Genomic DNA, 26,140 nt, shown 5'->3' with positions numbered 1-26,140 from the left:
ACGGGGACAGGTTATACGATACTAGAGTAATGGTAAAATCGATTGCTCATTTTACCTTTAAAGTTGGTACATTCACACAGTACTGTAGATTACAAATAAAACCCCATGGTCTACGGAATTACTGGGCAGAGCAGATTTTTTCAGTTATAAAACCACAAGGAATTCGCCATTCAATGGAGCTCCGCATGCGCTCACCCCTTGGTTTACACAGGTGGTAAATGTATGCGCCGGCCTCTGCGTGGAGTGGTGGAAACGGGGAGGGTGGAGGAGTAGAGGAGAGAAGGGAATAGTATTTTGTGTTGGGGGAGTATTGTAATCTCACACCTGTCAGAAAAGAAAACGGGAATAAGCCTTTGGTGCTGCTGCAGCTAAAGTCTCATGTGATTTTTCCAAAAACCGAGTCAGGATTCTCCACAACCGAAAAAGCCAGGGGTGACAACTCTAACTAATCTGAATCAGGTGGAGCTAAGTTCCATGAGGTATTTCCACTGTGCCTGACTTATAACCAAGCCCTAAATAGAATTAGCTTTTACTACTAAAAAAAAGACGGGACAGAATCAATGTCAACACACATCTGTTAGAGGGTACTGTTACTCTCCACCAAAAAATTTAACACAACCCCACAGCTGGAATTATTCAGATGACACTGGCCCGTTCTTTGAAATAGGTTTTATTTCATGTTGACCATGTTAACGTTCACGAGGATTTTTGAAGGAGGCCTCATTGCGGATGTCTTGATCATGTAGTGTCCTTCTGCTCCTTTTGTGGTACCATTACAACATCCATAAACAATACCATTAGTACTCGACACTCTGATGGATATGGGTGGCCTTTGGAAATACTGCCCATCCCTTACAACCCTGCTGACATTAATGTTGCGGATGGGCGATTCAGGAGCAAGGTAAGCAGTGCAATCTTTGGCTGGGTTCATTCTACATCTACCACATGCCCCCTCTCTTCTTGCAAGTGGCATCTCTCTTTCATTACTGTGCGCCATTGGATAGGTTATAGCATCCCCGGCTGCTTCCCCGAGTCTCCCGAATCTCAACAACCCAGTTTCCTGGAGGACTAATCTAGTTTTATATCCACGGTAAAAGGCTTGAATTCTAGTTGCCGCCTCATGCATTTCACGGATCTGTTTACTGACAAAGTACCCATTCCGAGAAGGATGGTTTCTTGCCGCCGAATACCTTCCATGCGGTGGTCGCCTGCTTTCGAAGAGGTGGTTTGCTTTACCACTCACAGACTTGGACGTCGAAACTGTCATGTTGCGTGGTCTGCAAAAACACTGATTTTCAGCACCTTGTGTTTGAGTGCTCCGGTGCTCAAAATTCGTAGACAAGGAATTTTCTGAAAATGTTTTGTCTGCTGCAACCATACGTCCTCTTCTAGCTTGAACTTTGAAAGTCGGCCTTCTTTGGTAGGGGTAAGCCCGTAAGGTGTCAATTCCATGAGGCTCTACTCTTCCCTTTGTATGTAGCAACATGTGTAATGCCTTTTGCTGGGTGTTCTCTGCAGTAAACCCATGATAGACTGTTGTGTCATTATCCAATTGTAGTTCCTGCCTTACTTTGAACCCTCGATAAAAGGCCTGAATCCTGGTCGCTGCTTTGTTCATCTCTTTAATCTCTTTTCGAACTAGGTAAGCTTTCCAGGCAGATTGAATTGTTGCAGCAGAAATGTGTTCTTTCCGTAGTTGTTCTCGTGACTTTCTTCTCCTAATCACGTACTCTTCGCATGGTGGTTTTGCCCCATGCCATGTATCTGACTGAAGAAATGAATCCTGATTTGTGCATTCGAGTCGATTCATCAAATGGTCTGTGGGATGTTCTGTCTGTGTTATGGTGATTTGTAAGTTTGCAATGTCTCTACCTTTTCCCCCCTTATCTTCGTTGTCGGGCCAATAACAATACACTGGTCTACCTAAGTCAGGGTCTTGCAATTGCAATCCTTCTTGTTTCCTGGTTTTGGAAAATGCAACCTCTTGATTTGAGACTTTTGGGGTAACACATTTCCGTAGTGTTGTCATGACCCCACCCAATTTGTGTGGAGTCTTGGCATGATCATAAGAATACTCTGGACTTTTATGGTGCTCCTGGGATGTCCAGGCTAGGCAATGTGCTCGGCTAAGACCTGCTGAATGATCCATAAGGTCAAGCTTCTTTCTTGCAGCGTAACCTCGCCAGAAGGCTTGGATGACAGTAGCAGCAAATTTCAGTTCAAGAAATAGCCTTCTTACCACAAAGCCTCGATATGCAGACTGGATGATGGTGGCTGCATGATTTTCCATCCTTGCATCAATATACGGGTACCTTTCCCAGTAGCTTCTGTCCTTGATACCTGGGATTTGTCCAGCCTTCTTTGGATGGGATTGAGTGAGACAACTAGCAGGATTCTCATAATCACTGTGTGGATGCTTGTCTAGATAGCCATTTGGTGGTGACCTACGGTATGCAGTTCCATATTGATAGTGATTTTCGACAGGATATTCCCATGAGTTCTGACACGTGTGATCATTTTTCTCAATCATGTTGGCGCCATAACTCTTGGCAACATGGCCATAGTCTATTCTCTTGCCTTTAGTCACTCTTGCTGTATATCGTCGTGGTCCAGGAGAGATTTCTGAATGTAGATCTCTTCTAACCCTGTATCCCCTGTAAAAAGCCTGAATTGTTAAAGCTGCCTGGTGATGCAACATACGGACATGTTGGACTCGGAAGTTATTCCAACGAGAGTTCATTCTTCTTGAAGAAAAATCATCACGCTGGAGCAGGCCTCCTAAAACAGGGATTGCACCATGTCGAATTCCTGTTTTTTCTTTCTCCATTTGCATCTTTCCAACAGTCGTGACAACATTCTGAAACTTACATGCTTTCATGATCCAGAAAAATATTTTTAGCACTTTGTAATTATCTAGATGGGAAAAAGCAAGAAAAAAAGCAGAATTAAGTATACTGAGGCATATATGTTAATCCAATTAACGTTTGACTAATTTAGAAAGTTATAGGAAGGGTGTTTTTACAAATAATTTAGGGCATATTGCAGCAGGGTGATACATCCAACCCAAGGAAGGAAAGAAAACAAGATGTACAATGCTTCTGCTGATCTTCTAGCTCTCAAGTTAAGCCACACTCTACACGCCAAAACATTCTGAGTGGTGTGGTGCTCCCTCTTCGGATAACATTCCTATAGTTTAATTTCAAATTATCTCCAAATAAACTGTCTCTTATCTCGATAGCAGTAGATCTTAACCTGTGGTCTGTGGACCCTTGGGGGTCTACAACGCCTACTTAAGGGGCTCTGGGACTGTTTAGAAACATTCAATACTAGCAGTTTATTAAAGTATTTACACAGGAAAAGCAAAACATAAAATTGAAAATTTTAAAACACTCTGCAAATGTGAAGGAATTTCAAATTGGCAGTTAACAATTAAGTTAGTATCCTTAGGTTGATTTATGGCAGCAGAACTAGTACAACAAAGTCAACTGAATTACTAGTATGCGCTGACAAAAAATAGGATGCATTAGGAGCACTTTGCTGACCAAGAGATATCTGTCTGCCCATGTTAGTCAGCAGCTACTCCTGTGTAAGCCTGCACCTTCTATTTTGAGTCTCCATGCTTACTCAGCAACAAGCTGGGTAAAAAAGACCCTTGGTTTCTGTATTCCTTGTACTACCTCCTACAGTGCCCGAGGGCGTTGTATTGATGTAGTCCCACTCATGAGTGATTCATAAACATTTTATTTGATATTCCAGCTTCCTTGCCAATCTCTATTTTGTTGGGTTAAGGACTAGTGGACAGGTAAGGGTGAACCCCTGCTCCGGTGAGTCCCTAAAAAGGCTCATTTCCACAAATTGGTGCCCAGCTCGTGGGACTCTTTGGAGAAGCGGCCATCCGAAGGAGCAGTCTTGATGGAAGACAGGAATCTACTGAGGAGGTACCCTGCACGAAGAGACCCTTTGTCTTTACAGACTGACGTGTTTTTCAGTTTTTCCCGATCTGGCTCTCCAGGTGGGGGCCAGTCCCGACTGAGATCTCTTTTGGCGTAAGTTTCTCTAGTGACCATTAGGTCAACTCAGAGCTTGGCAGGTGGAGGTTGGAGACTTTGGTTTGGTAAGGTCGCTATAGCGACACTCTTGATTTTGGATTTGCTTGGCCAAGATTCTGGTTTTGTTTGTTCGTTAGTTTATTGCAATAAACAAAGGCAGGTAATGAGGAGATTTTTGTTTCTGCTGTTGATACACTTGAAATAAATACTATTTGATTATAATATTTTTTTTATAATATTTTTGGCATGCCTGCTCCTAGCACAGTTTGTAGAATGTGTTGCTGTCTTGGAGGTACCAATATGGATCTAGAAAGTAGTCAGCCTGCTCCCCTAGTGGGGACACCTAATAGGTTTATGTATATTAAATACAGTATTTCTTCCATAATGTATAGTACACTGTGGAACAAATATACGAAAAAGGATCCTGATCTACGATGGCCAGTAAATGGGTCATTTGATTTTAAGAAGATTCAGTATGTTGAACAGTGTCTGTTTCAGAAAAAGAGCCGTCAAGATATGTTTGATTGTGTACGAATGTGGGAGAAAGGTGAATGAGAGAGTGAGGTGAGAAGAAGCTATAGCAGAAAAAGAACAGCGCAAGACAATTTACCAGAAACCATTAGAATTGAAAAATAAAGAGATGAAGGAAATAAAAGGGAAAGAAGATAGGGAGCGTCATTTAGAGGTTTCTGGTCAGTACCCTATTAGGTGCCCCATTTATCCCATACTTAATAGACCTCAAGATGATTCTATTTTGTTAGCTAGACCTTCGCCCCCGTATAAATTCCCTAGCGCCCCTCAGAATGAAGTTTCTGATGATGAGCATTTTTCTTCAGATGAAAAAGATGACGATAAGCAAATTGGGCGGACAATTCACTCTACTTTAACCACTGACATTAGGCCACCCTTAGATCTGCTGCTCGTAAAGCAGCTCATGGGAGTGCCTCCGCCCCAGACCTCATAACAATGATTCAGCAATGGTCAGATTTTGAGCAGTAATATTATTTATAAAGGTTTACTTGGGAGGTAATACTCATTTTTAGAAAACATTCTGGTCCTCTAGAGCCCTCTGATATAAATTCTGATCATAAATAGTTAAGTGATGTCCCCTTTCTTTCTTCACAGGTGTCCAATCTAATTAGGCGAGTGGTTAAATTGTGCTTTGAGACATTCTGTTTACGGGAAGAGAAAAAGGCAGCTGACAAAGCTACAGCTGAACAAACAGTTCAGTCTCCGGCGCAACAAGAAGGAGCTGCAGGGACAGATAAAGACACTGGTGATATTTTAGTTACTGTGAAGCCAATGCGTGAAGCTGCACCTTTGTATGTTCCTCCAAAGGGAGTGGGAACAAGTGAAGATAAAACTTCAGATAATGCGATGGGATATTTTATTTATAGTTGGGTCCCTACCCCTTGGAGTAGAGAAGACGTTATGGTTCTTAAAGCTGCTTTGCCTGATCCACGCAAAAATTCAGCCGCTTTTTATGAAGAAGTAGAAGGAGCTATTAGTTCTTGCACTATGACATTGCCTGATATTGACACGTTCTTTGGACTTATTTTACCCCCTTGATATGTGGAGATCAATTCGCAAGGTAGATAATAATGTAGCCTATGGTGATACTTGGGTGCATTTATAGGAAATAGATGCTGATAGAGAGCCTGAGTAGAAACCACAACAGGTGATATTAGATCTTCCCGAAGCTATTGTAACTAAGTTGAAAACTCTTATACCCCCTAGGAAAATAGATTGGACAACATTAGCGTCTTGTAAACAGAAAGCGAATGAGTCAGTTTCTGATTTCTGTACACGATTCGAAGAGACATTCCATGACTTTAGTGGGCAGTCATTGACAGATGACATGGGTAAGCATCTGTTCGTTAACAAATTTGTCGCTAACATGTTGCCAGAAATAGCTAGTCGCCTAAAGGCGAGCGAGAGTTCATGGACTACGTCTTCCCCCGTCTCCCTTTTGACTGTGGCCCAGTATTATGAGCGTCAGGAATTGGAAGTAAAAGGCAAGGAAGATAAAAAGGTTAAGGATTTAGGTTTAAATCTTTTTATTATTATTGGAAGACAGTGCAATATAGTACAATAAGCAGTGTAGTTACACCAGGTACGAATAGTAATTCTCAGCGGAGGCACGGTATTCAAAGCAATATTGGCAATAACCGCAATGTCCGACTTGTCTGGGATGAAAATGCACTGTTAAAAGTTAAAAGAAAGGGGTTACCCTAACAAATTGATTAAAAATTCCTTTAAACGTGCACATTTCTATACCAGAGACAGCTTGTTAGACCAAAATAAAATCCGATCCAAGACGAAGATAGATAGTATAACTTTTGTGACTCAATATTCACATGTCAGTAATCAGATTAAAAATATAGTCAACAGGAATTGGATGATCTTAATTTTTAACTCAGAAAATAAACTTAGCAAACCCCTTTTCTCCTTTCGGAGAAACAAAACCTTGAGGAGCTGTCTCGTTCATACGTACAAACCCCAGAAAGAGACCCAGCTCACATTGACAGGAACAATGGCATCCGGCAACTACAAGTGTGGGAATTGTTCCATCTGTCCCCACTGTATTGTCAACAACACTTTTGAATACAATGGTAAGAAGCTAATCCCCAATACGTTTAACAACTGTCGAAGCCAGAATGTCGTGTACCTGCTTGTGTGCCCCTGCAACTTGAGGTATGTAGGGGAAACAAGCAGGAAATTACGTACGCGAGTTCTGGAGCATAAATCGGCTATCCGTACCAACAAGTGCAATGCGCCTTTGACCGATCATTTTAGAGAACTGAACCACTCTTGTGAAGACTTGAGATGGTTCACCTTGGAAAAAATTAGAACTACTAGGCGAGGAGGAGATATTGATAAAATGAGGAAAACACGAGAACAATGGTTTTTTTGCCATTTGAATACTATCCTTAAAGGATTGAACACCAGAGAAGATTGGGCCAAGTGCATCTAGTGCATCCAGCACTTAGGTAGGTTGAGTATAACAAACCCATCTTATTATAACATCTCTCTATGAATGAAAACAGGTTGTTTCCATATGTTATATTCCCTCCCTCCATCTGCAACTGCCTAGTATAGATCCACCAAGTAGGGTTCCGGTCACCATTGTTTCCTTTCCCTGTCCGAGAGACGGTGTTGTTTTCCAGTATTTGCGAGATACCTGATTTGTTCTCCTTTTCAGTTTTGGAAACGCACCAATACATGATATAGTGATCTGATTTAAGAAACTTTGTTATGAATCGTACAGTGGTTTCAGCGTTTTCCTTAGAACATAATCTAACGCACGAGTTCTTTATCCACCATGACTCTGGGTCTTCTCTTATACTCTCAGCTTTTGAATAATTTTTACTACATTTGGTGTAAATACTAATCATTCAACAGCATGCTGTGTAGTTCCGTAAACTTTGACAAGTGTTTGGAGCCCGGCGAATTGCGCTGCTCCGCCCCCGCTGACATCTTATAGATACGGTTAAATAGGAACGCCTTATAGCGGACCAGATAGGGAACTCTGGCAGGCAAGCTTGTGAATTTTCCTTCGCGGCTGCGTATTAACCAATACGAGGAGAGTCTGACGTCTCTCCTTATGCAAATATACCTGCTTTGGGTAAAACTAATCCGGATAGATCCACAATCTAACCAATCCCAACCCGGGAGACGGATATTTAAACCGGGCGTATTTTCAGCATGTTCGGGAAATACCACGGAAAACATAGAAGCTGGGCGCCAAGATCGAACTTAAAAGGTAAGCCGTAATTAGGCACAGCGCATTCCTCCTTTAAACTTTAGACTTTAGTGAGTGCGTTCTAACGTTGAGAACAGTCTTGTCTCATACGGTGTTGGACCAGGGCCTTTATGGCTGGTTCACCCCTGAACTTTTTGCTTTTGATGGCGTTCATGATTTCTGGCTTGGCGCACTTTCTCCCTGGGTCCCAGAGTAAAAGTGCGTGCGTGTAGTATGGCTGGCCTGCCCTCCCATAGGAATGCAGGGGGAATGTGTGTGTCCCTGGTAGTTCCTGATGCGTGGGGAGTGCAGGCTCGAGTTTAGTATGTGTGAACTCGTGAGAGTGAATGCTGCGAGATGGTATATGCGGCATGTATGTGTCTAGAAGGAAAGTGCTACTTCTGGACATTGAGATATGTGTGCAGTGAGTGTGCTGGAGTGTGATTGGCTGGAGCTGGCTGGCATGCCAGGCTCCAGGAAGTCTGGATGGGTCTGCCCGGTGGTGAGTGTGAGATTAGCATGAGTGATGTGTGGGAGGAGTGTACCTGTGTCCTGGATGGGCTAGGTTTTCCCCACACAATGCTGGCTCCGCCCGCCTGTGGTGTGTCTAACGACCCTAGCCTCCCCAGTGAATGAAAGGAGTGGTTGGGCCATCAAGGGTGCTCCAAAACCAGCTGCGACTGGTTTCTCCCCCACCCTGCACCCTGAAACAAAGGATTTGCTAGTATAAAAATGGGGCTGTGTCCCCACAGAAACTGTTCTCTTCCAGGATCCTGAGGGGGGCTGCTGCTGCTGTCGCTGGGCCAGAGGACCGCCACTTGGAGTGTCTCCCTGCCTGGAGACCCAGTGTGCTGGCTCTGGGCCCAGCCTTGCCCCCCCTGCCTACCTAAGGACATTTTTGGGACTCTGCCCTGCTGAGGGCACCTGGGAGCGTTGTGCCTGTGCTCACAGCGCTTGGGAGCATTCTGGACTTTCCCTGAGGCGCCTGGGAGCGCTTGATTTCCCATCTAGCGCTGGGAGCGCTTTACTTGGGCCCCTAGCGCTTGAGAGCGCTGTCTTTTTGCCCTAGCGCTTGGGAGCGCTGTTGTTTTCAGCCGGTGCCCACCCGGCGTGTGCCCGCTTGATTTACCGATTTAGGAAGTCCTCTGACGAGTGCCCACCTCGCCAGGGACCTGGCCGCCATAGCGAGAGCCACCTCGCTTTATATGTAATTCCCGGAGGGAGCCCACCCCTCTGTTTCCTCCTCGGGAATCGCCGCTGCCCGCGACCAGGAAGCCAGGCAGACCGGGGGCGGTACGTTGGGACACCTCCGTGACGTCCTTCCCGGGCCGCGCTCTGATTGGCTGCTGGCCCGGGACCTGACGTGCAAGCAGAGAGAGGAAGCCTGAAGCTGCCCGGTGACGAGGGAGAGCGGCACCTGCCTTCCCGGGGCTCCCGGGACCGAGGGAGAACCCCTGAGGAGTGCTGCAGCGGAGCGAGGCTTCCCCGAGTCCCGCCGGTGGAGAGAGGAGCCGGTGAGAGGAACCGCCGCCCCAGAAGGAGCCGCCAGCGGAGCCCGGTGAGTGTTGTCTGGCTGGGGGAGAGCTCCGGACCTAGCCCTCGTGCTAGGAGAAGGCGCAGAGTGCGCCGGGTGTGTCGAGCGGCCCCATTTGGTCAGTGGGCCGCTCCAACTATCGCCCCAGTGAGGCAAAGGGCATTTTTGCATTCAGAGCCGGTCGAGGCTCCAACGTGGGGGCATTTATTGTTTCGAGCCGCGAAGGCTCCCCGGGGGCATCGTTGTTGCAAGTGTTGTTTTAGAGCCTAGAAGGCTCTTGCGGCCATTATCTTTCTGAGTCCCCCGAGGAGGGACTCCAACGAGGCGCCACAGTTGTTCAAGCCAAAGAGAGGCTCCCTGCTCATATTGGTTCATTCAGAGCCTGAGAGGCTCAAAGGTGCCACATTCGCTGTGAGAGCCCTGAGAGAGGCTCTAGGGGCACATCTCTGTCCTGGGGCACAGAACCTGCGAGGCTCCAGCGTTGGCCCATTACTGATGATCCAGTTGCCCAGCACTTTGTGGGCAACTGCTCCGTTTAGGCCTGACATTGGGACACAGGGCGTCCTAGCCCCAACAAGGCCAGAGGGCCTAGGGACTGTCACAGGTGGTGACTAATGTCAGTTTGGCGCAATTGTTCATTTTGCTTACACCTCTGAATGTATTGTGATGCATCATGTGTTTTCCCTTCTTACACCTCTGAATGAATGTTATGCATTGCATCATGTGTTATGTTCTTACACCCCTACAGGTATTGTGATATGTAGGTGGTTGTTTTCTCCCTAGTACAGGTGGTGCTAGTGAGGTCCTGTTACCAGTGATTACTGGTTGTGTGCTCTATTTTTATATTGTGTACTACAGTGATTTTACTTTCTACAAGTGCTAAGTTCTAAAAGTGCATACCCTTGACAGTGGTCCAGGTGGCCCTGTCCTGTACATAATCCCTTGTAAATTCTGCCCGTGCCTCTGGCACAGTGTAACAAGATGTGTGTCTTATCTAATGTATGTTTCTTATAATACAAAGGCTATTTTTATATAACCTTGTGTGGAGTTTCCTTTGTGGTGGGCCTTTGGGTGTTGTTGCTGGGGTGCGTGCGCAAATACTTAACCTACATCGCCTCCAAGTTTAGCATTGCTGCTCGCGCCACGTTACCTAGAGGGTGAGCAGGGGTTATCTTGGCGTGTAACTCCCTTGCCCTGACTTGGGAGTGGTGGTCTCTGACTGACTTTGGCGAAAGCCCTGGCCAGCCAGGGATCTCGTTTCCAACATTGGCGGCAGCGAGTGGGATAAGGATTTGTGTTTGCGTTGTACCACAGTAGCAGCTGGCCGCACTTCAAAGCTCTACATTTTTAGATAACCACATTTTGGGGATTATTGTTGTTGGTAAAATTCCATTGTTTCTTCTCCTGAAGAGTGTCATTTGATAATTGTGTTCAGTTCATTTGTCCCCCGCCCTGCTTCCAGAGTTTGGTACCTGTGTCGCATTTGATCAGGTTGAGAAGTCAGGGGTGGTAGAAACTGCCTTACCGATCCGAGGGGAGGGTGTGTGTGGATGAATGTTGTGTTTTTCTGGACACATGAGTGAGTTCTCTTTGATAAGGAGATTGCTGAAGTTTTGGAATTGTGTACTCTTACTTCAGATTGCTAGGTCCCTTGTGTTGCACGTATCTGTGAGCATCCTGTCAAGATGGAATCTCCTTTTAACCTCTGTGGCCTGTTTAAGTACAGTGTGCATGAGTTGATACGGTTTTGTGAGGAGAGAGACATCCCAGTGAGTGAATCAGACACCCAGTCCAAGCTTAGGGATAACATGATCCTGTGGCAGAAGGATGACTGGGAGCGTGAGCACAGTGAGAGGGAGAGGGCCCGGGCCGCACACCATGAGGGTGGTGGGTCTGAGGGGAGCCCTGAAGAGTCTGATGTGGAGAGTAAGTTTGACAGTGGATGGGCGCCAGCAGAGAGCGAGTACCCCCTAGATAGGGAGTCCCTTGCTGGGTCCAGTGTCAGATGTAGCACCCCATCCCTTTCCCTGTCCCTAGATGAGTGGTTGGATAGGAGAGAAGAGAGGGAGCACCAGCTGGCCATGGAGAAGCTCAGGTTAGAGTATGCCAGAGAGATGGCGCAGCTGGGTGTGAATGAGCGGATTGCGGAGGCTGAGAGAGCCTTGGCCAGGGAGAAGATAGCCCTAGAGCGTAGGTTATCCCCTGACCGCAGTCCTAGGTTTCTGGATTCCCCAGGGAGGGTTGGATCCAGTGGTGGCAGGAATAGAGAGTTTGGTGCGGGAAGTGCCATGCCCCGTTTCCAACGAGTGGTACCTTGTTCCCGAGAGGACAGGTACAGATTGAAGTTCAGGGGCAGTAGGAGACTGCCTCACCAGGATTGGGCGGACTATGTGGATGATTGTCATGATGCCCTGCTTGATTGGCTAGAGGTTCATGGGGAACCTGATTTTGAGGGTCTGCTCAACCTGGTTATCAGAGAGCAGCTGTTCAATTGTTTTGTGCCAGAGTTGCGCAAACACCTGTCAAGAGGTGACTATGTTAGTCCTTGGAAGCTTGCAGAGGAAGCAGACCGCTGGGAAGGTGCCGGAGGTTCTGACACGTCATGGGTGAGTGAACCCGAGAGTAGTGGGTCAGGTATCTTCCAGACCAGTGTGGTGGAAGAGGCTCAAAGTAGCCCAGCTAGGTCCCAGTGTAGCGAGAGGGGTGTAGGGGCTCACGTCTTGTCTCAGTGGAGTAAGAGTGAGTGGGGGACTGAGAGTTCCCAGGTGCCCGAAACCCAGTCTCAGAACCTGGATGGTTTCTCGAGGGAACACCAGGTTGGGGACCTAGGCTGTCCTGTTAGACCCCTTGAGGGGGATCTCCTAGTGTCTAGAGAACCTGGAGTATCTTTAAATAGTGTTCCAGTGGTTCTAGTGTCCGGCAGTGCCACTCCCGTTGGGGGGGCACAGAAGTCCGAAGTGAGGAGTGAATGGGGGATGTGTTCCCCAGTGGGAGAACCAGTGGGTCAGGGACTACCCAGTTGGGCGAAGTTCCCGCTTAGTGACCATGGTGACACCACTTCTGTTCTGGGGGTTCTTGCCGCACTGTCAGGTGGACAGGGGACGGGAGATCTGCGCCAGACAGACAGTCACACAGCACATGAGTCATGTGTTAGCCTCAGGGGGATGGTGAGTGAGTCCCCAGAAGTCCTGGAGTGCCAGGCAATTATCCCACCTATCGGTTTAGACCGGAGGTTGAGAGGCCAGGTTCAGGATCGGCCTGACCTGAAGGGTGGGACGTCTGTAACCAGAGTCCTAGCCAGTGCTTCTTCCAGGGGTACCTCTCCAGTTGGGAGGGTGCAGAACTCTGGAAGGGGGTGCAGAGGGTGGGAGAGCCCGCCTCTGACCCCGGTGCAACCTGAGGGGTTAAACCCTGGGTTGGAATGGCGTTCTAGGTCTCCCCCTCGCAGGAGGAGGAACCCTAAAAGAAGAGGTAAGGGGAGGAGAGCCTTCCCTGAGACTCCTGGTCCGCCTGAGGTTGTAGACCCTAGGCTGGAGAACCAGTGGCAGTCTAGCCCTGTCTTGCAAACAGGAAGAGTGGAGAATGGACACTATGTGCCAGGGGTTACTACCCCCCACTCTGTGGATAGGCAAGGACCGGGGGCACCTGGGTGGCCCAGGGCCTGGTCCTGGCCGCGGACAGCTTGGGAGTACCAGTGGGGTAGCCCAGCTGTTACAGATGGTGGTTTGAGAAGGAATCCCAGGGGTTCACAGTGGCGTGGAACAGGACGGTGTCCCGGCAGTGGCGGGCCGTGTCCGTGTTCTATCGCCCAAAGCAGGGAAGCCCATCACGGTGGTGATCGGTCTACCCTGCGTTTTGGCTGGAAGGGGGTTGTGTTGGACCCGGGCCTTTATGGCTGGTTCACCCCTGAACTTTTTGCTTTTGATGGCGTTCATGATTTCTGGCTTGGCGCACTTTCTCCCTGGGTCCCAGAGTAAAAGTGCGTGCGTGTAGTATGGCTGGCCTGCCCTCCCATAGGAATGCATGAGGAATGTGTGTGTCCCTGGTAGTTCCTGATGCGTGGGGAGTGCAGGCTCGAGTTTAGTATGTGTGAACTCGTGAGAGTGAATGCTGCGAGATGGTGTATGCGGCATGTATGTGTCTAGAAGGGAAGTGCTACTTCTGGACATTGAGATATGTGTGCAGTGAGGGTGCTGGAGCGTGATTGGCTGGAGCTGGCTGGCATGCCAGGCTCCAGGAAGTCTGGATGGGTCTGCCCGGTGGTGAGTGTGAGATTAGCATGAGTGATGTGTGGGAGGAGTGTACCTGTGTCCTGGATGGGCTAGGTTTTCCCCACACAATGCTGGCTCCACCTCCCTGTTGTGTGTCTAACGACCCTAGCCTCCCCAGTGAATGAAAGGAGTGGTTGGGCCATCAAGAGTGCTCCAAAACCAGCTGCGACTGGTTTCTCCCCCACCCTGCACCCTGAAACAAAGGATTTGCTAGTATAAAAATGGGGCTGTGTCCCCACAGAAACTGTTCTCTTCCAGGATCCTGAGGGGGGCTGCTGCTGCTGTCGCTGGGCCAGAGGACCGCCACTTGGAGTGTCTCCCTGCCTGGAGACCCAGTGTGCTGGCTCTGGGCCCAGCCTTGCCCCCCCTGCCTACCTAAGGACATTTTTGGGACTCTGCCCTGCTGAGGGCACCTGGGAGCGTTGTGCCTGTGCTCACAGCGCTTGGGAGCATTCTGGACTTTCCCTGAGGCGCCTGGGAGCGCTTGATTTCCCATCTAGCACTGGGAGCGCTTTACTTGGGCCCCTAGCGCTTGAGAGCGCTGTCTTTTTGCCCTAGCGCTTGCGAGCGCTGTTGTTTTCAGCCGGTGCCCACCCGGCATGTGCCCGCTTGATTTACCGATTTAGGAAGTCCTCTGACGAGTGCCCACCTCGCCAGGGACCTGGCCGCCATAGCGGGAGCCACCTCGCTTTATATTTAATTCCCGGAGGGAGCCCACCCCTCTGTTTCCTCCTCGGGAATCGCCGCTGCCCGCGACCAGGAAGCCAGGCAGACCGGGGGCGGTACGTTGGGACACCTCCGTGACGTCCTTCCCTGGCCGCGCTCTGATTGGCTGCTGGCCCGGGACCTGACGTGCAAGCAGAGAGAGGAAGCCTGAAGCTGCCCGGTGACGAGGGAGAGCGGCACCTGCCTTCCCGGGGCTCCCGGGACCGAGGGAGAACCCCTGAGGAATGCTGCAGCGGAGCGAGGCTTCCCCGAGTCCCGCCGGTGGAGAGAGGAGCCGGTGAGAGGAACCGCCGCCCCAGAAGGAGCCGCCAGCGGAGCCCGGTGAGTGTTGTCTGGCTGGGGGAGAGCTCCGGACCTAGCCCTCGTGCTAGGAGAAGGCGCAGAGTGCGCCGGGTGTGTCGAGCGGCCCCATTTGGTCAGTGGGCCGCTCCAACTATCGCCCCAGTGAGGCAAAGGGCATTTTTGCATTCAGAGCCGGTCGAGGCTCCAACGTGGGGGCATTTATTGTTTCGAGCCGCGAAGGCTCCCCGGGGGCATCGTTGTTGCAAGTGTTGTTTTAGAGCCTAGAAGGCTCTTGCGGCCATTATCTTTCTGAGTCCCCCGAGGAGGGACTCCAACGAGGCGCCACAGTTGTTCGAGCCAAAGAGAGGCTCCCTGCTCATATTGGTTCATTCAGAGCCTGAGAGGCTCAAAGGTGCCACATTCGCTGTGAGAGCCCTGAGAGAGGCTCTAGGGGGCACATCTCTGTCCTGGGGCACAGAACCTGCGAGGCTCCAGCGTTGGCCCATTACTGATGATCCAGTTGCCCAGCACTTTGTGGGCAACTGCTCCGTTTAGGCCTGACATTGGGACACAGGGCGTCCTAGCCCCAACAAGGCCAGAGGGCCTAGGGACTGTCACAGGTGGTGACTAATGTCAGTTTGGCGCAATTGTTCATTTTGCTTACACCTCTGAATGTATTGTGATGCATCATGTGTTTTCCCTTCTTACACCTCTGAATGAATGTTATGCATTGCATCATGTGTTATGTTCTTACACCCCTACAGGTATTGTGATATGTAGGTGGTTGTTTTCTCCCTAGTACAGGTGGTGCTAGTGAGGTCCTGTTACCAGTGATTACTGGTTGTGTGCTCTATTTTTATATTGTGTACTACAGTGATTTTACTTTCTACAAGTGCTAAGTTCTAAAAGTGCATACCCTTGACAGTGGTCCAGGTGGCCCTGTCCTGTACATAGTCCCTTGTAAATTCTGCCCGTGCCTCTGGCACAGTGTAACAAGATGTGTGTCTTATCTAATGTATGTTTCTTATAATACAAAGGCTATTTTTATACAACCTTGTGTGGAGTTTCCTTTGTGGTGGGCCTTTGGGTGTTGTTGCTGGGGTGCGTGCGCAAATACTTAACCTACATCGCCTCCAAGTTTAGCCTTGCTGCTCGCGCCACGTTACCTAGAGGGTGAGCAGGGGTTATCTTGGCGTGTAACTCCCTTGCCCTGACTTGGGAGTGGTGGTCTCTGACTGACTTTGGCGAAAGCCCTGGCCAGCCAGGGATCCCGTTTCCAACATACGGTATACCACTTTTATATTAATAGCGGTCGATCCCTGCAAACGAGGGTCACTGAAGAAATAGGGCTGTGCCCTCAACAGTGGAAAGAGGAGCAATATTCACGGCCCGATTCCACAGCGTTAGTCACCTGCTCACAGCCTTTGATACAGGTATGCCTGTTTTCACTCTCACTGTGACATTGGAGATAGACTGTACAGGTGTATGATAACAGCAACAGTTCTAAACTGATGTCACCCATTATATATTTACAGGTTACCCTTTGGTTCATTTTAAATATAATGAGAGGGTCTCAATCGTTCCGTGCATGGTGAGGCTATTTTAATCAACCAGATGCAACATCCTCGAACCATATCAAGGTACACATCCATGATTCCTAATAATAATAGATATAGGTGGATAGATGTACATACCTTACATTAAGTTTGGTTTTCCCCTTATGCCCTGTATCTCAGGTCAGAGGCCCTGATTCTGTGTATCGTGCCATATACCAGCAAATAGAGGAACGAGTTTTGGGAACCGTTTCATTACTGTGCACACTAGGGTAAGATACATTCCCCCAATTATAGAGGATTGTTCCTAAATAGTATATCCAAGAACACCTCCCCCTCACCAATAGAGGTTGGTTCCAGTGCGTTAGTAAATATCTCTAGAATTACTATTTAAACGACTCTTGTAGCTATTACTAGTAGGCCTCAATGGTATTCTGCCTTTAGTCAGTGTTAACATTCTATACATAGGCTCACTGTGTCCCAATAGGGTGTATCCCTTAACCATAAACCATTCAAGAGTTTTTCTTCAAAGACATTCGGGGAAGACGTTATTTTCTGCTATCTTAGTGTTTTTTAATTTTCATATTAGAAAGATTACATTTAGGGTGTTTTTTAATTAAATGCAATTGGCTATTAACAAATGTGATATGTCAAATAGATCTAGATATTTTTTCCTAATGTGTTGTATATTTATTCTAGGGAAATTTTATGAACCCCTGGTTACGACAGACATTGTGTTAAGTCTTGAGAAAGGTGGCCAAAATCTGGAAAATCCACCAAAACGCGTCTAAGCTTTCTTGTCCTGTATAATTCAAGACTCTGTCATCGTTGTAGATATATTGATTAATTGAGTACACAACATCGATGCTAGAAACCAGGAGTCCGAATATACGAGTAGTATTGTACAACTTCTATGTCTTACTGTTTCTGTCTTTTTGCACCAATTATGCAGGTCATAATTGAAAGTTATGAGTATTATGATTTGTGTTGAAAAGTTTTAATTTAATTTCTAGTATTGTTTTGTCTAGTATCTATTGTATTTAATTGTATTTTATTGTATGTATACATAATAAATTGTGATCCCTTCTTCTTAAATTAGCTTGTGGATTTGTTTGAAATCTTTTAATGTATCGATTGTTCATTGCTAATTCCTTATAGTTCTGTTCAAGGGAACTCCACTTTTTCCTGGTTGTTTAACCCTACTTCCCTTGACTTATTTAAGGGGTAACTCTCTATTTTTAACTACTACTGCACAACCTTCCGGTTGGAGAGGAGTTCTTCCTCCAGTGACTCTATTTCTAGAGCATTCTTACGCCTATTACGCATTGTCATTTGTTGACTATGGACAAATTAAAGACGTTTGGGTTCTCAGAAGATCAATACAATAGACTCATGAACCCAAACCCAAAGATTGGTGGCTCTAAAGGGCTTAACAAAACTAGCCATGATCCACTAAATTAAGATCTTGAACTTAAAAAAAAAGTTGATTAGAACTGAACTTCATGCAGAATTCCTAATTAATTATCTGAAAGAAGGAGTTATCCCGATAGGGCTACATGTACGTAATGAGCCCGGGTTATTCGTCGAGCACCCAAAGTTCATAGAAACTTGGACACTTATTGCCAATCGATGTAGCCGAGATTGCCTTATATTAATCATAGAAACGGCTCAAGAAATCATTGAATTGGAAAAACAAGAAATAGAAAAACTTGAAGTAACATTAAAACAATCCCCTGCATTAGAAGATGCTAAAAAGAAACTTGAAGAAATTAATCTCGATGTTGAGGGATATAGAGAATACCTTACCAACAAGAAACTTAAAAAGCTTAAAAAGGATGTTGAAAAATATTCAGAAGAGGGAGTGTACCCATATACACAGAAGGACTACTTTACAAATAAGAATGAACCCCGCTGGGAACAACCTAACTATCAAAGACCAGTTTACTCTAGGAATAATAACAAACGTATCACGTTTTCCGAGACTTCTGGTTCCAGCAGCGAAGAGGAGATAGAGAGACCACAAGAAAACAGAGGCGGCCCCAATTTTGAATGGGAACCTTTTTTAGAAAGGCGCCCGAACCGCGGGCAGAGAAACTTCAGAGGGTACAATCGCCCAGAAATGCCACAGAACCATCAACCTCAAAACAGCTCCCGGGAGTACATTACAACTCGGAGCAAACAATATTGGAGGTAGAAGAATTTCCAATTGTGAACCTCTCCAGTAAGTCCCTTAGTAGTATAGAGCAAGAGGTACTTAAAAAAGGTTTTAGTTTTGCCCCCACTAACACCCATTCCCTCTTTAATATAGAAAGTGACCTTAAGTTCTTTAGGAAGATTTGGTGAAATAGATTTTTTGAAAATCGCAACTATGATCCTCCTCCTAGTGTTACAGGATTAAAACCTAAATCAACCTTTTGCCCGAGTATCAAACAATTGGACAAAAATGTGGAAATATTCGAGAAAGTGGTTGAGGTTGAAGTCAAAAACGTATTCGCTTCTTGCAACAACAAAGGTTTTAACAATAACCTGTCAAAAGGACAACGTACAGCCCTCACTAGTCTGCAAAACTGCGAGGAATTAACCATCAAACCCGCAGATATGGGTGGGGGGGTCGTTGTCTTTGATACTCAGAAATATGACAATAAAATAAGAGATCTTCTAAATGTAAAAGAACATTATGAAAAAAGTAAATTCTTGGAACTTAGCGTGGACGCTTTCTTGTCCTGTATAATTCAAGACTCTGTCATCGTTGTAGATATATTGATTAATTGAGTACACAACATCGATGCTAGAAACCAGGAGTCCGAATATACGAGTAGTATTGTACAACTTCTATGTCTTACTGTTTCTGTCTTTTTGCACCAATTATGCGGGTCATAATTGAATGTTATGAGTATTATGATTTGTGTTGAAAAGTTTTAACTTAATTTCTAGTATTGTTTTGTCTAGTATCTATTGTATTTTATTGTATGTATACATAATAAATTGTGATCCCTTCTTAAATTAGCTTGTGGATTTGTTTGAAATCTTTTAATTAATGTATCGATTGTTCATTGCTAATTCCTTATAGTTCTGTTCAAGGAAACTCCACTTTTTCCTGAAAATGCACTGAACCAAGACTGTATTAGAACTAGAAAAATCCAGGAAAAACTTCCCCCCGCCCTTAGCCCAACCCCCCCAACCAAACCCTCCTCCATCCCCCCTCCCCCCACCCAGTCCAGAGCTCCCATCAGTCTCCCTACGGCTCATTCGTTCAACTTCTGAGTGCCTCATGCCTCGAGTGTTTAAGGGTCCGTAGCTATGGGTGCCGTCAGGACAAGTTATCTACGTGAATTCAGTCAGAAGTAGGGCTCTAAAGGGCAGCCAAAGTTCCTCAAATTGATCCCCCTTCCCTGCTGCGGTGAGTGACAGCTTCTCCATACCCAGCACATGCCACATCCGGTGAAGCCAGCCTGTGGTGGTAGGGACGGTGGTGGTACGCCAGTGTGCAAGGATGTTCTGCAGAGCCGACCCAAGGGCTACGGCTATTTGACGGCCCCTACGAGAGCACAGTGGGTCAGTTAATGCATTGGGGAGGCCCAGCAGTATATAAGCGGGGAAGCGGGGTTTTTCTGTCTGGAAGTGTGCGTCAACTTCATCTAAGATGTGTGTCCAGTATGAGTGGATGAGCGGGCAATCCCACAAAATGTGTACCAAAGTGCCGGTGTGCCCGCAACCCCTCCAGCAGAGTTTATCCTTTGAAGGATCCATTTCGGATAGCCTCTCAGGGGTGTAGTACCAGTATAGAGATATTTTTGTGAGTGTCTCGGTAAGTCCCATGTGGTACGCTGAGTGCCTAGCCCTATATGCAATATTCCCCGATTCCTTATGACTCAGGGATCTACCCAGTTCTCTTTCCCATCGTACCCTGCCCAGGTTGTAGATGTGTGTGGTTGGTGTCTGGATCAATTTGTAAAGGTCTGAGATGAGCTTGGAGTTGGAGGTGCATGAGAAAAGCCATTTCTCATACGGAGTGAATTCCCTATCAGCCGATTCTCGTATTTGCGGCTGCAACGCCCAGTGACGCACCTGCAAATATCTCATACGCTCTGTTTCGGGGAGGTTATATTCTTGTTTAAAGAGCTGGAAAGGAAGCACCCCTTCCGAGCTATATACATGATACAGGAAGCGGCAACCTGCCGGCCTCCAGTGAGCAAAGATCCTTTTAGCCATTCCGGGGGTAAAGTCAGGGTTGTCCACCAGGGGTGTGAGTGGAGAGGGGAATGTAGATAAGCCGTGAAGGGTGTTAGTCGCATCCCAGACTTCCAGGGGAACCCGGGTGATAGAGGACGCATAGAAGTTGGCAGGTCTATAACCTCGAGGTAGAAATGGTATCTCTTGCAGCGGGCGCTCCGCCACGGCCTGGTCCTGAAAGAGCCAGTGCTTGTCGGACTTCCACCTGCTCCATTCCACCAAGTAGCGCAATTGCGCCGCCTGGTAGTATTTATGCAGGTCAGGAACGCCCAAACCTCCCTCCTCAGGAGCCAAAGTGGCGAGTGTTCTCTTCAATCGGGGCTTCCGACCCTGCCAAATAAATTTGGCTAGGTCCGATTGGGTTTGTCTAATCCAGCCCTCTGGAGGCCGAAGTGGTAGGGCACGAAAGAGATATAAGATTTGCGGCAGGACGGTCATCTTAAACGCCGCAATGCGACCTAGCCAGGATAGAGGAAGATGCCTCCACCGATCTAACTCTCCTCAGATGCGAGTGCGCAGAGTAGTATAGTTGGCCGTGACCATTCTGGTCAGGGTCAGGGCGAGCTGGATTCCCAAGTATGGAACTGTATCTGTAGCTCATTGAACGGGTAGAAGGGACTGCAGATAAGCTTGTGTTGAGGCTGTAAGAGACAGGTCTAATGCAATAGATTTGTCCGCATTCATCTTGAATCCGGACACCGTAGCAAACGCCTCAAGCTCAGCAATGCACGCCGGTAGCGCCGTCCGCGGATGGTCCAAGGTAAGTAGGACATTGTCCGCCTAGAGGCTGATGGCATGAAGATCACCGCCGAATTTGATGCCAATAGCATCCTGACGCTGCCGGATTCGATAAGCGAGGGGTTCCATGTAGAGGGCGAAGAGGAGTGGTGACAACCGGCACCCCTGTCTCGTCCCTCTCTCAATGGGGAACGCGGTCGACGTGTAGCCATTGACTCTCACTACTGCGGAGGGCGCGCTATAGCAGTTGAAGATTAGGGTTCGAAATTTTTCCCCTATCCCGAATTTGGCTAGTACCATTTCCAGATAAGGCCAGTGCACACGGTCAAACGCCTTTTCAGCGTCGACCGCCAATATCATGTATTCCCCAGGTATACGGGAAGCTTTTTCAATCAGGTGGGTCACCCTCTTAGTGTTGTCAACTGTCTGGCGGTCAGGGACGAAGCCTGCCTGATCGGGCAGTGGATCCCTGGCTTTTCCTACATTGTTAAGGCCTTGTTAGCCCTTTTGACTAAAGATACTCCAATGCCTCTCCCATGGACTACTGAATGCCAGAATGCTTTTCAGCAGTTACGTCAAGCTCTTTGCTCTGTACCAGTGTTAGGAACACCAGACTACACTAAGGCCTTCACACTCTATGTACGCGAGAGGGACGGTTGTGCTCTCTCGGTTTTAACCCAGACACACGGTGATAAGCAGCGTCCTTGTGCGTATTTCTCAGCTGTCCTTGATCCAGTTGCTCATGCATTGTCTGGGTGTTTTCGAGCAGTAGTGGCGACAGCTGTGTTCATACGTCAGAGTGAGGGAATAGTCTTGTCGCACAGATTGCTTGTGTTAGTGCCCCATTCAGTTGACGCCCTTTTGAACCAGATGAAAACACAACATTTAACCAGTTATCGCTTGAAATGTTATGAATTGACACTTTTGGCCCCTCATATCTCATTGAAAAGATGTTCAACCCTAAATCCTGCTACACTATTGCCATTTCTAGCTACTTAGCCACAGTCAAAAGAGTCCCATGACTGTATATCCCTTACTGAAGAACAAACAAAGGGTTTTGTTGACCAATAAGATACGCCCCTTTCTAGTGTTGACGGGGAACTGTGGGTTGACAGGTCCTGCTTGAAATTGCCCGTTGGCACGACATCTGCTGCCTATCCAATAACAACACTTCAGACAGTAGTTGAGACAGCTAGCATCCCACAGAAGTCGGCTCAGGGAGCTGAGTTGATAGCGCTAACAAGAGCATGTGAGCTTAGTACTGATCTGTTTGTTAACATCTACACCGACAGCCAATATGCTTTTGGAGTGGCTCACGATTTTGGGCAGCTTTGGAAGAAAAGAGGCTTCTTCGCATCACATGGGCCACAAATAGTGCATGGGGAATTAGTATATAATCACCTTACTGCCTTGACATATCCTAAGAAAGTAGCGATTGTCAAGTGTAGCATACACAAGAAAGTGACTAACAAAATAGTGCAGGTCAATGCCTTTGCGGATCATACAGCTCGTGAAACTGCAATGCAACAAAGCACTACATGTATGTACATGGTTAAGTCACAAGCTGAACATTGGCATGATGCCAGGCAAGAGGTACTGGACATGCAACGATCTGCCTCTGCTGATGAATTAGACCAATGGTCTAAGGACGGAACATTGGATGATGAGGGCTGTTGGAGAAATAAAGACATGACCAAGTGGAGATTGCCCACAGCCTACTTACATCCCATGATTTACATGGCATATGGGTCAGCACATGTTGGAGCATCCTCAATAGCAAAGCTACTTATGCAAGTTTGGGACATCCAGTTCTTCCAGCTAGAACGCTGTAATAATCTGAAGTATGCCTTAGTGGTGGTCTGTGTCTTTAGTAAGTGGACAGAGGCATACGCTACAAAAGATAATACAGCTCTTACTACAGCAAAGTTGCTCCTAAAGGAGTTTTTCCCCAGATTCGGCGTTTGTTGAATTTTGTGGAGTGACAACGGACCCCATTTCATTGGGCAAGTTGTTGAGTATGTCTTGAAAGGATTGGGGATTAAGCAGAAATGCTATGCAGCTTTTCACCCACAGTCAGCAGGCTTGGTGGAGCGTTATAACTCCACGTTGAAATTGAAACTTGACAAAATCCTAGCTGCCACATCTCTGAAATGGCCTAATGCACTGCCATTAGCTCTGCTCTCCATTAGATCGATACCACATACACGATCTGGCCTCACACCATATGAGGTGGGTTTCGGGAGGCCAATGAACATTTGGGGGATCCATAAGCCAAGCCCTACACATGATGTACCTTATGTGTACATGAGCGACTACTTGTCTAAGTTGACTGACAGCTTGCTTTCTGTTCATCAACAGGTTCGAGAAGCTCTTCCTGATAGGTCGCAATGTAATGGTCATGATCTGCGGCTCGGTGACCAGGTGATGGTGAAGATAGTCCAGAGGTCGAGCAGCCAGGAACCGAGGTGGCGGGGACCTGAGCTGCGCTGAAAGATTACCGCAAAATCCTGGACACAGGGAGAGGCCAAGCTGTGTCACCTGAAGAACCTGAGGAGGTCTTCCCGGACCATACGATCCCTGATACATCTCGATATCAGCTGCGACGCCGGAAGAGAGACACTTCATCGTTGAAAAAGACTGTTTGAGCCACTGTCCTTGGTTAGTGAAAGCCTGAATTACAAAGGGGGGGACTCTACTAGTGATACTCGTCTCAATCTCAGTGAAGAAACCAACGCTGCCCAGGACCTTAGGGTACCATCTGTTTTGTTTTTCAACATCGAGATGAACATGCCTGCGGAGAAGTGATCAATTTCTACAAGAGTCTGTGATCGAAAGACTATGTTTGTTATTGGACTTACTTCCATTGTTATCATCATTGCTTCGATAATATGGGTTATAGAGGGAGTGGCTCCTGCTCGAAATCTACTGACTGCTACTACTCCAGTCCCCATTGAGCACCATTACTACACTCTCCCTTATCATGAGCAGAAGCACCGGCAGTCTTATCTCAACAATTCGTTCATTCACATGCTGCATCACACCCACAATGCTACGAACATTACCAACTGTTGTGTGTGCGGAATGATGCCAGCTCATCAGAAAAAGGGAGGAATGCCATCATTCATCTGTCGTTTTCACACAATGGTTCTTGTAGGGCCTGGTTTGTGCTACCATGGGCTTCTAAAGTTGCTAACATTACTGAAGCTGATGTAGGTGGACTGAATGCCCAATTAAACAAAGTGTGCTACCCTGATGAGGAAGGAGATCTACAAGCTAAAGGAACTGTATGGGAAATGGAGGAGTATTGTAGAGGAAATTCCACTGCACGCTATGTTTTCTCTAATACTCGAACAACCAAAGGAAATAGACCCCCTGTTATAGCTGTTACTAGAGCTCGAGCAGACCTTTTTGTGAGCAGTATTGGCAGTATTCCTGTGGGGAAAAGTGACTGTACTATAGTGTTAAATGTCACTGGAACGAACAATAGTAGTTTTTGGTCATCACATAACAACTATTTTATCTGTGGAAGTAAAGTTTTTTTAAAATATCTTTCGAATTGCATTTCAAACATAAGAAACCCCAATACAGCGTTACAAGCTATTGTTTGCGTCAGAACAGCCAGATAAGACATGTAATCAATCAACACCACAGATAGAAAATGGGACAAATCAGATTTCTACAACCAGTGTTTCACAGGTCGGGTGAGACCCTTTACATGAGGGATGAAGCTTAGAAGGCAGACTAAAGATGTACACTGGATATCCAAACTGGATATTTATTTTACATGTTGCACCACCCGTTCCCAATAGCAAGCCAACCTCCCACACTCCCAAGCGAGATGCATAAAGTCAGCCTCCATCTGTCCACAACATTTACATCGGCTATTGTCCCTCAGACCAAATTTACATAAACAAAGGGGTGTGTGATATGTCTGGTGTAAGTATTTAAAATGTTCGATGCAGATGTTCCCGTTAGCTGATAGTCTGCCAGTGAGGCCACACACATGTTCCCAGTCTTTCAGTGTCATAGGTATGGGCAGTGCAGCATTTCACCTCGCCAGGCTTCCATCTGGCTTACCGATCTTCTCTTCCCTTATTGCCCTGAACAGTCTCGTGATCAGCTTCTTACGTGTGGGGGTAGTCAATAACATTTGAAGGGATTGGAGTGTTGGCGGCTCAGCCGGGAATGTGGGGTAGTGCGCTAATAGCATGCCTCAGGCGATGTATGGCAATACGAAAGAGCAACGTGGGATTAGTGATTTACTGTAGATCTGCAGGGGTCAAGAAAGGCCCATCTGGGTATATGTCTTGCATAGTGGTCAGTCCCGCCTCCCTGAGTAAGAGCATGGGGCCTGATTCTGCATCACCGAGAGCACAGAGTGGTATTCTATTGTCAATAGCCGGCACGCCAAAACCTCCCCTGGTATAATCTAGAGTAAGTATGTCCCAGGCCACACAGGACTGATTGCCTCCCCAAATCAACCGAAGAATAGAGGTCCGTAACGTGGCGAAAAACTCTTACGTTAATTTTATCAAGATGTTAGTAAATAGGTACAAAAAATGGGGTAGCAGCACCATTTTGTTGATTGCGATACGATTCGCTAGGGACAACAGCAGTGCTATCCATGTGTCTATGTGGAGGTCCAGAGTGGCACAGGCCCGCCTATACTTCTCCCTAATCACTATCTCAGGGTCACGGTGAACCCAGATTCCCAGATACTTAACAGGGTCTACAGTCCATACTATCGGGTATTCCAGAGGCCGTGCCGATGAGATTACTGTCAGGGGAATAATGAGTGATTTATCCCAATTGATGGTGAGACCTAAAATCAATCTGAATCTAGTATACTCCCGAAGCAACTGCGCCAAATAACGCTCAGGTGCCCTAAAAAATAAAACCATATCATTGCATGTAGCGAAATGCCGATCGGCCGGTGATTGAAGTTTAGGGTGGTCTCTCTGTGTCTCTGCTGGATCGCACATGCCAGTGGCTCAATAGCAATGGTAAAGAGC

General features: G+C 47.1%; 1 protein-coding gene across 1 annotated transcript in view; it reads right to left on the bottom strand.

The window, feature by feature from the left end:
• Positions 1–670: 670 nt before the first annotated feature.
• Positions 671–26,140, bottom strand: part of IQCN (IQ motif containing N) — a 217,308-nt gene continuing 191,838 nt past the window's right edge. The window contains exon 2 of the mRNA XM_078677530.1: positions 671–2,913. Within this exon, the coding sequence (XP_078533656.1) occupies positions 671–2,878 (2,208 nt within the window). The 5' untranslated portion in view covers positions 2,879–2,913. The remainder of the gene's footprint in view (positions 2,914–26,140) is intronic.

Source organism: Lissotriton helveticus, chromosome 2_1, assembly GCF_964261635.1.
Source record: "Lissotriton helveticus chromosome 2_1, aLisHel1.1, whole genome shotgun sequence".
NCBI lineage: Eukaryota > Metazoa > Chordata > Amphibia > Caudata > Salamandridae > Lissotriton > Lissotriton helveticus.
This window is presented reverse-complemented; position numbering and strand designations above follow the sequence as displayed.